Source organism: Stegodyphus dumicola, chromosome 7 (genome assembly GCF_044657685.1).
Source record: "Stegodyphus dumicola isolate Sdum_Otavi_A_Nest chromosome 7, ASM4465768v1".
Classification (NCBI taxonomy): domain Eukaryota; kingdom Metazoa; phylum Arthropoda; class Arachnida; order Araneae; family Eresidae; genus Stegodyphus; species Stegodyphus dumicola.
In genome coordinates, this window is record NC_140774.1 from 164,059,400 (window position 1) to 164,073,731 (window position 14,332).

The 14,332-nt window shown below is 33.2% G+C and overlaps 1 protein-coding gene across 3 annotated transcripts in view; it reads right to left on the minus strand.

Moving 5' to 3' along the window:
- Positions 1-397: 397 nt before the first annotated feature.
- Positions 398-14,332, minus strand: part of p47 (NSFL1 cofactor p47) — a 51,673-nt gene continuing 37,738 nt past the window's right edge. For all 3 annotated transcript variants that reach the window (XM_085821019.1, XM_035367605.2, XM_035367606.2), the window contains exons 7-9: positions 9,175-9,309; positions 3,588-3,647; positions 398-679 (exon numbers count right to left, since the gene is read on the minus strand). In XM_085821019.1, the coding sequence (XP_085677145.1) occupies positions 547-679; positions 3,588-3,647; positions 9,175-9,309 (328 nt within the window). In that variant the 3' untranslated portion in view covers positions 398-546. The remainder of the gene's footprint in view (positions 680-3,587; positions 3,648-9,174; positions 9,310-14,332) is intronic.

A 14,332-nucleotide genomic window follows, 5' to 3' on the forward strand; every position in this document is an offset into this window, starting at 1 on the left:
AAATTCACATATTACTACATTAACCGCTACAATTGCTTTCACTTTCTTTGAATTCTTCACTGATCAAATGTTATGCTCACAAAAGATATGCCTAAAATTTATTTCAGGATAGGGTACAACCCAGGAGCTTGAAAATGATGTGACTTCGTCACCTCCTAATAAAGCTCAAAATATCTCTATATCTGCTTTTGATTGCATTTGTTATTTTTTGTTATATGCATATAAATGAAGTTTCTGAAGAGAAATAATGGCAAAAAAAGATACAGTCATAACATCAAAGTGGAAATTAAAATCAATTTTTTACATATATAATAAAAATACTGTGAATTTAAAGTATTTAAAAGATAATATTAAAAAGGCTTAAATATGTGTCTATAAAAGAATATAACCACATAGGTTTTCTTGCATAAAGCAAATGCTTTTATTTTGAAAATCATATATCAACTTTTTTTTTTTACTTTGAGAAATCAGTAATTATGTATGAAAACATATTTACAATTTGTTGATGTTAAACAAAATTTAATAATAAACATTCATTTCTATTTGTTACTTCAATTTTTGAACTATCACAGCATTCAGTAAGTTCTCTTCAGCTAATGTAGCAGCATCATCCACTAGTTCTTTTGTAGGATATGAGGTCATCAATGAGAATAACGAAGCACTATATTCAGGACGAGCTCTGGTGATTTGTTAAGAAAAATATAACAGCTCAGAGACAATATTAAATATTTGTTTTATAATTATTTTAATGTTGATTTAAAAAACTGAATAAAAATTTCTTTAAATATTGACCAAAATGTGAAATTTGTGACTTTGGCTTGACAGCATATTGAGTGCTCCTATATCACAACGACACAATACGAAAGCTATCTAAAAAGTATCTGACATTCAGATGGGAAAACTATCTTACTTAAGATGAGACTGAGACCTTAATACTCTTCAAAGTAGAGCTCTTGTGACTCGACATTCTAGTCCACTGATCTTTCCACAGCTGAAAAGACTTCATCTGAAATAGCATTTATCTCTATATCTGCTTTTGATATCACGTTATGCATTATCATCACGTTCTGCATTATTTGAGGTCTTGAGCTTCGCACTTGTCGCGCTTGTTTCATCCTTGTGGACTCGGGATGCTTTCACTGCAACAACTGTGCATTTGTTTCCGAGTCGTACCCTTACATCCATGAATCATCTCCAGCTATCACGGCATTCCAAACCCAGGATCAAGGTGCAGTTCTTCCTGTTCCACCGACAGCAGCTTCGGCACAAAGTTTGCACTATCTCTGAGCATGTTCAAATCAGGATGCTACATTGTATGTGCAGAATCTAACATCCTAACCTTTTCGCCAATTTCTCATATGGTCAAACGATAATCTACCAGATTTCCCACCCTCTCAACAATTCAACAATTCACCTTCTCAACAATGCATTCCGAGTGGTATGTGGCCTCCCAGAATGCTGGCCACTCTCCACTGATTCATAGCCTTTTTTGAATCGGTTGAACCACTCGTTAATTTGTGTTACCTCCATTTCACTGTCTCAACACCTGATGGATCTTATGAATTGTTTTGCTTTGAAAATCACCAAGCTTTTAATAAAATCTGATGTAATAACTACTCAACTCATTCAGTTATCTGGAGAGAATTCAAAAATCCAAGGAACACATGTAACAACACCTCACTCAGCAGCAAGCAGGCAGCGATTGATATCTTCGAAAGTCGAGGAATAAATTCAAATATTCATATTGTCACCTTCTATAAGTGCATATTGGCATGGTTCTAGCATCTCTACCTTTGGTGGAGAAATTCAACGTCAGATACTTTTTAGACAGACCTCATATATTTAACACAAGCTCAAAGATAGGCTGTGATCACTGATTAAATCCATACCAATCAACGTGGCAAGTTTTTATAGGTTTGATGGCTAATCTTTCAAAAGTTTTAAGATTAATATAAGTAAATAAAATTACAGAAAGAATTTTTTTCACCATAGGATTATTAAAAAAAAAAACTAGGCATAACACTATATGAAAGATGGTTTTTCTTTTTTCTTACATACAGCAAGCTTCTTTATTCCAGCTGATTTCATTTTTCATTCTCGCTTATGCCGAATTCTTTATATGACAGAATGAATATTTCAATTTGAAAAATCAAATTTTAAAAGATACAGGATGACAATTATTGAACTATATAAAATAAAGCATAAATTATTTAAAAACTACTAAGCACAAACTTTAATCAACATGTAAACGTTACTACAGATATTTGGATTTAGGTTATGACACATTCGATATGCCTGCCATCTTTGGCCACGATGTGGTGCAGGCGAATACCAAAATTCTGCATTACCGGCTGAAGTGTCAGAACATCGAAGCTGTCAATGACTTCCTGAATGGCAGTTTTCAGCTCAGCAATGGATTTGGGGTTATTTCTGTACACATTATCTTTAATATAATGACCCACAAAAATGAGTCACACGTGTTCAGATACGGAGAATATGGTAGCCAAGCGAGTCCCTCTGCGGTACCCCAGAGCCAGAATGCAGTCTCCCAAATGCTAACAATTTCTTGCTCTGATGCGGTCGAGCTCCGTCTTGCATGAACCACATCTTGGCAAATCAGGGCACTTTGGATTATGGGGATGAAACCATTTTCCAAAACCTTCACGTATGTTTCAGTAGTCACTGTGCCATCAACAAATATCGTATCAATTATTGCATGACTGGACACTGTACACCACACAGTCACCCGTTAAAGGTGGAGAGACTCCTTGTTCATGAAATGCAGATTCTCAGTCCCCGAAATGCACCAATTTTTCTTATTGACGAACCCATCCAAATGAAAAGGTACTTCGTCGCTAAACCAAACCATATTCACATCAAATTTCTGTTTGTATATTCTTTCGACAATAGTGTTGGTGAAACACAACCACTGTTCCATGGCCATGAGCCTTAATGGCTGATGAATTTTGTATGGGAAGAGATGCAGGTCTTCAATAGCAATTTGTCGCAGGTTCTCCCGGTTGATTCCCACCTGTTGTGCAGCTCGTCTGATCAATTTCCTCGGGCTGGTTTGAAACACAGCATGTGTTTTCTCGATGTTTTCAACCATTTTCACACTTGTTTGTCGACTGACATTGCCAACACTATCAGTTCTCTCAAACTTGCAAATCAAATTCTTGATTGTTAGCACGGTTGTCTTCAGCTTGTACTCAGTAGCAAACTTCTTTTGAGCCGCAATCGGGCTGTTATTGCTCGCATAATAGGCCTTCACAAGCGTTATACACTCAGGCACACTGTACCGCGACATTTTTACTTGAAAATGGCCGACCATAACAAGTTGCATGTGCATGTGCATACTAGTTCCCATCATGCTTTGTGGCCAACCACAAAGTTTGAACTTCATCACATAAACTGTTCAGAAGTTATGACGGTTTTATTTCATTTAGTTCAATAACTGTCACCCTGTATTTTAATATAGGAGAAAAACCTTACATAAATAACATGTAAATGTAAACTCTCAAACAAAATACACATGCTCACAATAAATTAATTACACATTAATATTTGAAAATGTTGTTAAAGGATACAGTACTAGGAATCTTCTTACATCACCAACAGTATGAGTGTAATTTGCTTTCATTGTCAACCTACATACATAAAAATAAATTCATATTCAAACCTTACACATACTTTACATATATATGAAGGGCATTCAAATGAAAGTGATTCGAGGTAAGTAGCGACAGATACATAGATAGGAAAAGTAATATTTAATAATCGAAATGCATACAATGTTTGTTAAAAAAAAATCACCCACTGCTAGGGAAGGTTACGAATTCCATCCGCAAAGAATGATGTTGGTTGATCATGGAACCAGTTCATAACTGAAGCCTTTACGTCCTCATCGGATTGAAAGCTTTGACCCTTTAGACTTTTCTTTAGTGGTCCAAAGATGTGATAGTCCCAAGGCAACAGATCTGGACTGTAAGCTGCATGTTCCAAGACTTCCCATTTTTTACGGGTCAATGCCTCGACACGCACCCGGAAGACATGCAGCCTTGCATTGTCGTTCAGAAGTATGACACCTGATGACAGCATACCTGAATGTTTGATTCTGATAGCCTTATGCAGCTTATAAAGCGTTCCAGTGTACCACTGGGCATTGATGGAGGCGTGCAGCTCCTTTAACTCCAGTAATAGAGGATCCTGAATGTTGAAAAATGCTGTCAACATCACCTTTCTGGTTGAGTGCTGACTTTTCAATTTTTTGGGCCTAGGTGAGTCGGGATGTTTCCATTGCATGGTGACAGGCTTCCCTTCTGGTTGGAAGTAGTGACACCAGGTTTCATCCCCTGCCACTATGTGCTGCAGAAAGTTGTCACCTTCAGCCATGTAGCGTACCAATGCTGTAAACTGAGACCCGTTCGCTGTTTCTTGTGGTGGTCAGACAGTATGTGGGACACCCATTGGCAACAAACTTTTCGATACTTCAGAATGTTGCTAACAATATTGTGAACAGTACCAATGGAAATGTTCAACTCATTTCTAACATCACAAATGTTTTGATGTCGATCCTTGATTGGCATGTCAATGCCCATACTCAGCTTATCTGCCATAACCTTGTGCACATGAGAGGGCCACAGCAAATCCATTATTTCCTGGTGACATTCGCTAAACATTCTTGCCCACCTCGTCACTGTGGGATTCCCACACACGTGTCTCCGTACACAGCCACCATTCTTCAATGGATATCCACCGACTTACACCCTTCCAGTGTTAAAAACTTAATTATAGCTCGCTAATCCGTTTTTGACGCAGTTGCATCCACACCAGTAATTTTTTAATTAATACCACGTCCTTATGACTGAAGTTAGTACACATCCCCTTCCACACACGCATGCGTTGTACATATGGCTTCATAAAAATTCAGTGCAAACTTTTCGCAAGCAGCACTTCAAATCACTTTCATTTGAACATGCCTTATATTATATTATTACCTTTACTAAACTTTATAATTTTAAAAAAACTATCCAAAACTCTGGGCATATCTACACTGCACAAATATATATGTTGCATCATGTGTTAATGTAGAAAATGTTATGCACATAATCATTATTTTACTTTTAAATAGTTCTGGTAGTAACTTTGTAATGATTTACAGCATCAATTTGACAAGATATCATCCAAGAGGCTGCTTTTCAAAATTATGTAAAAAAAAAAAAAAAAAAATAATGAGATCCAACTAGTAGACTGAAGTGAAAACAAATCCTAAAACTGTGAAGAACCATAATTTGAACTCAAAGTTTCTGATTTACACTGCATATTAATATGCTTATTACTTAAATGTTACAACAAAGGTCAGGTTGTCATACAATAGTATTACTCATTCAAAAATTATACATAAAAGTATACAACTTTAATAGCATACTTGCCATTTTTCTGACAGTATAAATTAGAAGAGTTTTGAAAAACAAAACAAAAAAGAATACAGTAAATTTTCAGAGAAAGTTGTCAGATATCCAAAATTTTGAATAGGAAAAACTTTTATTATAAAAAACTGAAGATTAATATAACTGCAGTATATTTTTATTTCTGCAAAAACGTAATTCAGAAATTATGCTTTATAACATTTTATAGTTTAAATTTCAGAATCAATATATCTCAAAAATCACTAAAATACTGATGCACTATTCAAACCAGGTACAAATAAAAATGTTTTATTTTAATGCTATGTTTCTAAAAAAAATTATAATTTGAATACATTATTAGTTTAATGGTATATAATTTAATATCCTTATTAAAAAATTATATAGAGTTTTGCACATCACTAAATCAAAATTTCCATGGATAAATTGATATTAAAATTGCTAAAGTACTGATAAGCTGCCAAATTTGGCAATGTAAAACAAAAGAATTCACATTACATAAAGAAAGGAACTTGTTATCAATGTAATACAGAGGACAAATTCAAACAGTAAGAAGAGTATATGCTTTAAATAAAAATTTGGCATTAAATTGCCAAAACAAAAAATTTCAAGATTTGTAAAAAAGCAGTTTTGCTGGTAAGACTGTAAAAATAAAACAGTTTCATAAAAATTGGCAGCTATGGAACAATAAAAGTACTGCATGTTAAAAATATTACTGAACAAAAAATGAATTGTATCAATTTTTTTAAATAAAAATAAAAGATTAATTTTTAAATAATAAAGTATTCAAAAACTAATAACACTGGGGGGGGATTATTCTTGTCAAATTACTGGCAAATTTTCTCTCTTATCTGAGAGAAATCAAGTAAATCTACTTAGATGCCCCCCGAAAAAAATTTTGCCAGAATATGGAATACTTCTTATTTTATCCATAAAAATAATTTTTGTAACTGTGTCAAAGAGCTTAAAATAATTTTTGAGTTCATTTAACCGCTATTTAAGATCAACTGAAAAGCTTCCAAATATGTAAAATTATATTTTATAAATAATTTTTTAATGGCAGCATAGTACTACGAAATTCTGACTCTTTAAACAGTGCATGCTAAAAGATCTCATACATAAAGATTTTTTTTTTTTTTTTTAAAGCTATGTTAGTTAGCAGTCACAGTATTCAATATTTAAAGCAATACAACTGTATTAAGTACTTAAAAATTAAAAAACAACATAAACTGATACTTCAAATTAAAGCTATAGGCTTTTTTTTCCTTGTGCAAATCGTAGAGTTAATTAAAATCAGTAATTATTTTCAAATATTTCTATATATTTAAAAATATAATTAGCATTTAAAAGTTCACACAAGACATTAGCAGGCATACAAGGATATTATAACTGCTGAAACAATTTCATATGCTAAGCACTTTAAGTATGGCAAATGTTGATAGTATGGCACACACTGATTTGACAAATCCCAAGCAAAATTTTCACTGTAGAAAATGAAAATATTTGTGATCTTATGATCAAAACCATTTTTATACGATGAATTCAATTGGAGTGTTTCTTGAAACAACATGCCAAACACACTGCTACACATTATCATAAATTATTATTTACCTTCATTATTAGATAAGCATGCCTTTTGTTCTAACTCCACAATTTTCCACAATGGAATAATAAATGCAGAATTTCTAAAATATATATCAGATTCACCATACTGCCAGAGAGCAAAACAACTAAATGGATTGAAAGTGATAAAAGTCAGCCAATTGAGGAGAAATCAGCAGATGGCTGATTTCTTTTCCTTAAGGGAAAGGAATGAAGAAGAAGGCTGATAAAACATTTCTGCAGAATGTAATAATCACTACAGTTATGGAGATTTAATGAATCTTCACAGCTTTTTTGTAATGATTTAGGAAGTAAAGTTCTCGAACTATCAAGCAAGCTGGCTAACGAATGCTATTTGTTAAGGCTGTATGTGAAAGTAATACTGTACAGTAATTAAAAAAATTAAATTATGCATACTCTGTAGTAAGTTTTCAATCACCAAACCTAATGGATAATCTGGAATGTTTGATAATTCAGCACTGTGAATTTGAAAAATGACAAATCATTTAATTTTACTGTATAATAGTCTAATAATCCATCACATTTTATAGTTTAGTACTGCCCAAATCCTAAATGTGTCAAATTATCAAAACTTTTATTGCATTACTTAAAACAAATAAACACTGAGGATAGGAGGGAAGCTGTACAAGCAAAAATTCCTAATGCATTAATGTTTTTAACATAAACATAAGCAGACTATGATAAATATGTACTAGGCAAAATTCCTAATGTATTAATGTTTTTAACATTAACATAAGAATATGCTAAATATGTACAAGGTAAAATGCATAATGCATTAATATTTTTAACATTAACATAGGAAGAACATAAATATGTACAAGACAAAATTCCTAATGCATTATTTTTTTACTTTAACAAACATGATAAATATCTAGTCTACTTTCATACCATAAATCTAATTAAAAATAATTATGTCAACTCCACCCAAATGCTGATTCTTTATACATTACAGTTCTGATCAATTATGAAATCAATATTTTTCTAGTCAAATCCATTACTTTTCAACAGAACTTTCCACTGACATTATTGCTTTATGCCACAAATTACTTGGTTTTCTCAACTATGGTACCAGCACATAAAAACTGTAGGGAGAGCCATTCTTATACATGAAAAACAATGCCAACAAAATAAAAAAAAAAAAAAAAAAAAAAAGGAGGATACTATTTGGTTTTGAGGGCCGTAAAAAATCGCCAAACTATTGTTGATGCCAGTGCTGCCAAAACAAATTGCGGAAACATGACTGAATGGAAGCATAAGAGTAAATTACTATTTCAGATCATTATTATAATTTATATAAAAATTGCTAAACAAAACTGAATGGATGCCTGCATTGCTATTTCACTACCAAGTTATTGCTAAAACATAGTTTCATCCTGTTGGTTGTTCAAACATAATTTTCTATAATGAATGATGCCTTTTCTTTGAAAAAATTCTTGGTAAAGTGCAGAATCGCCCACTTATTTGTTTTCCGCTTTTTACAAGGGTAAAAATAATTGGATTTTTGTCAATTTTCTTTTACTTTTTAAGTGAAAAGAGGTTGATGTGTACATAGATAAAGTCAAGGGTGTGTGCAGTGTTGTTTTTATGAAATTTTTGGGTTTTTTTTTTTTTTTTTTTTTTTTTTTTTTTTTTTTTTTTTTTTTGAAGTGAAAATAGGTTGATGTGTACATGGATACCGAGTATGTGCAATTCTTAAAAATGCATCAAGCAATGGGTGATTCTGCACTTTATCCAAAATTCTATTGCACACTTTTTGTCATGGACAATTCCCAAATTGTTAAATCCATAGGATATCAAAAAAGGATTTAAAAATTATACTAGTATTTCAATGGTGTCTTAAGAAATATAGAACTATATCAATTTACGTAATCTGAAATCAGCACATACGCTGATTTGGCACTTTTGCGCATACATTTTCACTGCAATTGATTTACAGTCCTCAAAACGGAATAGTACCAAAATAAGTAATCAGATTTGAAATAAGTGCATAAAAAACAACAAGGTCCAATAACCTTGTTGTTTTTTCAAGTCTCTAGAATATCTAATTTTCTAATTTTCAAGTCTCTAGAATTAAATATACATATATAATACATATAACATATTATTAGCTGCAATCAAAACTTACCTAGAACCATCAGCAAGCCTAATTTGAACAGATGTCACAGGTTGTGATTCATCAACATTTAAGCTTTGTTGTGCTTCTTCTACATCTTTTTCTGATGAGGTAGTGGATTCAGATTGTTTTACTGGTGGCGTTATACTGAAAAATCACAAATAAATAATTTAAAACACATTTTAATAAGTCTAATAATAAAATAAAATGTATAAACATTATTTTAGAAATTTCATTTATTGTAATTAGTTTATTCAAATGACAAATTCAACCAGTTATACATATGATCATTGAGCAATATCTTTTTAAATCACTTGCTTTCATAATTTTGCATAAGCATATCTTCTGGAATCCACTGCATAAAAACAAAATGCCATTTCGAATTATGTCTGCAGCATATGCAATTTGAGTCATATGAGGGAAATATTTTTAAATCAACCAGCCCACCATCTATGACATAAAATCTATTAGCCTTTTAATTGCAAGAAATGCGACACCAGCAGAGTGTCACCACCACATCTGCAAAATGTGCAGTCCTAATCCATAATGTTTATATGTATATGGGATTGCAGATAAATATGAATAATGGCTTGAAAAACATGCATAGATAGAAAGCCTAGAAAATGTACAGTCATGGTGTCTGCCACACAGACATGACTTGCTTGATTATTACAGATGCTTTAGACCAGCCATATGTAATGCTCAACCCTTTTGTGACATGCAGTAGATACCATGATTAATTAAATCAAATGAGTTACCATTCCTATGTTATACCACAAAATTTCCCACAAGTTTCATAGTAAGAATTATACAGTCAAAAGTCATTAATTGGGACACCCATAATCCGGAATGATCTATAATCCGGACCTCAAAGCTACAAACGCATGCGCATAAGACCTTTACCGCTGCGAATTTACGTGTGCGCGTGCACAAAATACGTTTACGAAAGCTCGTTTAATGTATAACGGACGGGATAAGCTAAGCTAAAATTATCTAATTATCTATTTCAGTTAATGTTGCAGATTGCGTTGTTCCTTAATCTTCGAATTGGATCCGAATTATTATTTTTTGCAGACTGTTAGAGCAATTTTATAAAAGTAAGCTTGAACTTTCGATTATGTCAAATAGAATTTCCGATATATATTTACTAATATGTAAAGGATATACAAAGCGAAAGTATCTTTCGGAGTCCATTAAACAAAAAGTGGAATTGCTGCAAAAAATGGATAAAGCCATATCCTTTGTTTATCTAAACTTTAACGTTTGTTTATCTAAACTTTGTTTATCTTTAACCCGCGGTGGGCGGCGTGCAATGAATTGGAAGTTGATCTGTCAGCACTATCCTTATCTTAAGGGCAGATGTTTTCATTTTTTTTTTTTTTTTTTTTGGCTTATAATTGATTACTCAATGTAGTATTTCATCTCGATGTACTCCGTCTTTGATATGATTTAAATCAAATGTCTCCTCATTATAATTTGCTTCCGATAGCGAAGAAAGTGACAGAGGTTATTGAAAACAAAAAATTTCGATTGACAAATTAGTCGGTATTCTCGACACAGCAATTATAGGACTTGAACAGCGGAACTTTGTAACTGAACAAGAAATTATGTTTGTTTATAGAATTAAAGAGAATGTATTATCACATAAAAAACGAAGCAACTTAAACAACTTACATTGAAAGAAATGTTTAATAAAGTAAACAAATAAATATTAAGCTTTCTTTTTGTAAATTTTGATACCCTTTAGATCATAATTGTTCTTTATTTCGTAAATTACGGTTTCATATTTTTAATTTTATAATTTCTGCATGCCATTTTACCAGATTTAAACTGATGATCTATAATCCGGAAAAATCAATAATCTGGAATCGCCGAAGTCCCAGCGAGTCCGGATTAACGACTTTTGACTGTAGCAGAAAACTTGGGCTGCAGAAAATTGTGGATTCAATGAATTCTGAGGATGCTTAATGAGGAACATGAAATAAAGTGGTAGCTAGTGTTTTGACTTTTTTGACCACATATGAAAAAGAAGTAATAAACTGTTAACACACAGCATAAAAAAATTAAACATGAATGTTTAGCATGATCAAAGCAGAAACTGCTGAAGTACTAACACGTATGACAATCCCATGCATGCTACAGTGAAATTCAAATACACAATCTCAGTTTGCAAGGTTATGAGAACTGCATTACGAGGCAGATCACATGCTTTGCTGGTGGATTTCATAGTACAAGGGCAACAATAAATTCTGCAGCATACTGCTTAAGCAATTGAATCATCCTATACAACTCAGTACAGGCATACTGTCTTCCTACATATGAAAATGTTTTTCAGTGGCAAGAATTTCTAAAGTGATGAAGAAGTGAAATAACAATTCAGGAATCATTGTATTCTAAAGCAAGACACTTCTGTGACCCCCTTCCCCCCAAAAAGAACCCTCATGCTATGAAAAAGACTTTAAGTTGGACAGCTGAAGTACGCAAAATCAAACAAAAAAATAGAGTTCCCAAAGTGTTAAGAAATTCCTTTTTTATTATTAAGATATCTTTGTTTAAAAAGCACCCCTTGTAGAAAATAAAATATCACAACTTATATACATGTATTAAACCTTTGGCACTAAATGATTTCTTAATTCATCATTTGTTTTTTCATATCACAGTATACAATTGCAGTTTGTGCTAATGTCTCATTAAAAAAACGGGGACACAGTATGATTTATAATGCTATGCAGCTGAAGAAATATTTGCTTATGGCTTTCATTGATACATTATGTGGAAATCTGAAGAAATATTTGCTTATGGCTTTCACTGAGACATTATATGGAAATCTGAAGTAAAAAATTATCTGTCAGGAATGTAGCCATTTTGTACAATTTATGCTTCTTTGCTGAAAATACCACTGACTGTAAAGCATGGATAAAAAATGTATTATATCATATAAATGCGAAATGAATTTAATGGCCCAGTGTATACTTCTGGTTTTCATATAACAAGCTACTTAAGCAATTGAACTACCGTAATTTCCGGAAGAAAGGCCGCATCAGCGTAAACGCCGCACTCGAGAAAAATGACGGGAAAAAAATTAAAATTACACAGAAACGCCGCAATAGATTAAATTGCGCGTGACATTGTCATGGGTCATATAGATGCAAAAACTCAACCTAAGTCCTGATATATGACATACCCGTTAAAAAAAAATGCATGAAATGAAACCATAACTCAAGAATAAATCAAAGGTAAGAAATGTGGAAAATATATTTACCTTCACGTGTATACTTATATTTACCCACTAAAGAAGTCCATATTTGTAATACTCAGACTATATTATAAAAAATGTTGCAACAACGAAATATTAAATTTGGATGACAAAAGGAAAATTTAAATTTTACTTACAAATTACAGCAAACTATACATCATATGAAGACATCAAAATCTGATTCTTCACTATCTGAATTAAAAAGATTTAGTAAATCCTGATCTGTCTTTCAGATCGTCGCATTCATCCTCTTGGTTTACAGTCTCTTTATCTAAGGATATAATTTCAGCTTCTTTGAACCCTGCTATTATTGACGATGTTTCTACTGATTTCCACGCACTTCCTACCCACTTTGCAATTTCTTCACAAGATGCTATACGCATTTTACCGCTTTTGGTTTACGTATGCAATCCTTCACTCATCCAACACTCCCACCGCTTTCGGACTTCAGCTTTGAAGGATTTATTACCTGAATCTAATGGTTGTAATCTAACGATTGTAAGATTTTGTCAAACCACCAGGAATTATTTCTTCAGTCGTAGACAATTTTGACATCTGGTTTTTACTGACTCAAAGAAATGAGCACGCATGGAATCCATTATCAATAACCCCTTTGGTTGGAAAAAGGATCCCATACGACACTGCCAAACTTTTTGTAGCCACTCATGCATAATTGTTTCGCACATCTAGCCGTTCTCGTTTGCACAAATAATTACGTCATTAGGAAAATCTCCCTACGGAATAGTCTTTCGTTTAAAAATGATCATCGGCGTTAGCTTGTCACCGTTTGCAGCACAAGCTAACACACATGTAAATGACGTTCTTTCATGCCCCGTCATAAACACAGATACAGTTTTTGCACCAGTTTCATCAACAGTTCTGTTTGCAGGAGAGTCGAAAGCTAACGGCGTTTCATCCATATTTATTATCTATGACCGAAGAAGTTTTTTTGGTCAATAATAGCTGTCACATATTTTAGAAAAGATGACTTTTTATCCTGCCAGTCCATTGGTAATTGTTGCCCAACTGATGTTCTAATACGCACAGAAATATTTTTTCTTTTCATAAATCTGCTACACCTCCTTTGAAATCATTTATGTTCATTCGTTTTGACATAAATTTTGCATGTAAGCGAATTTTTACAGTCGAAATTGCCATTCCCTTTCCTCGTTGCTCCTTTATCAAGTTTGCAAGGTCGTCCTCTAGATTTGGCCACCTTACAGTACCACTTCTTTTGGCTCGTTTCTGTTGAGGTATATTTTTAAGAAGTTCTTTTTCAGTTCTCCAACGTCGAATACACCTGTCGTCCACTTCAAACTCTCGAGCTGCTGCTCGATTTCCAATTTGTTCAGCACGTGAAATTACATTAAGCTTAAAACTAGCAGTATAGCTTCTGTGCCATTTAGGGACATTTTCAAAAATTTTCCGCTCCCTTCTTACTTAAAAACTATCCAACAAGTACCCAAGCTGATGGGATCTGTATCTGGCAGAATGCCAAGAAAATCCATTCATGCTGAAGGGGAAATATGTCAGAGTTGGTTATTACGAGGCAGGTGGAGTCCTGTCCAAGGCAGGTGGAGTCGAAAAAAATTGCAGAAAAGGCAGGGGTGGGGTGAGAGGATGGGTTCTGGAAGATTCATGGAATGGCAGAGGAGAGAGATTATTCAAACTGATGAGAATGTTGATTTGAAAGGGGGAAGAATGTTGTTGTTCTGAGATCTCGTTTAGGGTGAATAAGTGAATAAGGCATGTAGGTCTGTTCAAGGGAAAGAATGTAAACAAAATAACGTTAGCAAAAAGCAACTGAGTGGTCTTTTGTGTGGGAACAGCACCAGTCTATGCACAATGACAAGGCCATCCAAACTATGTACAATGACCATCAGAGGAAATATTTTATTTTTAGTGCACCTAAAC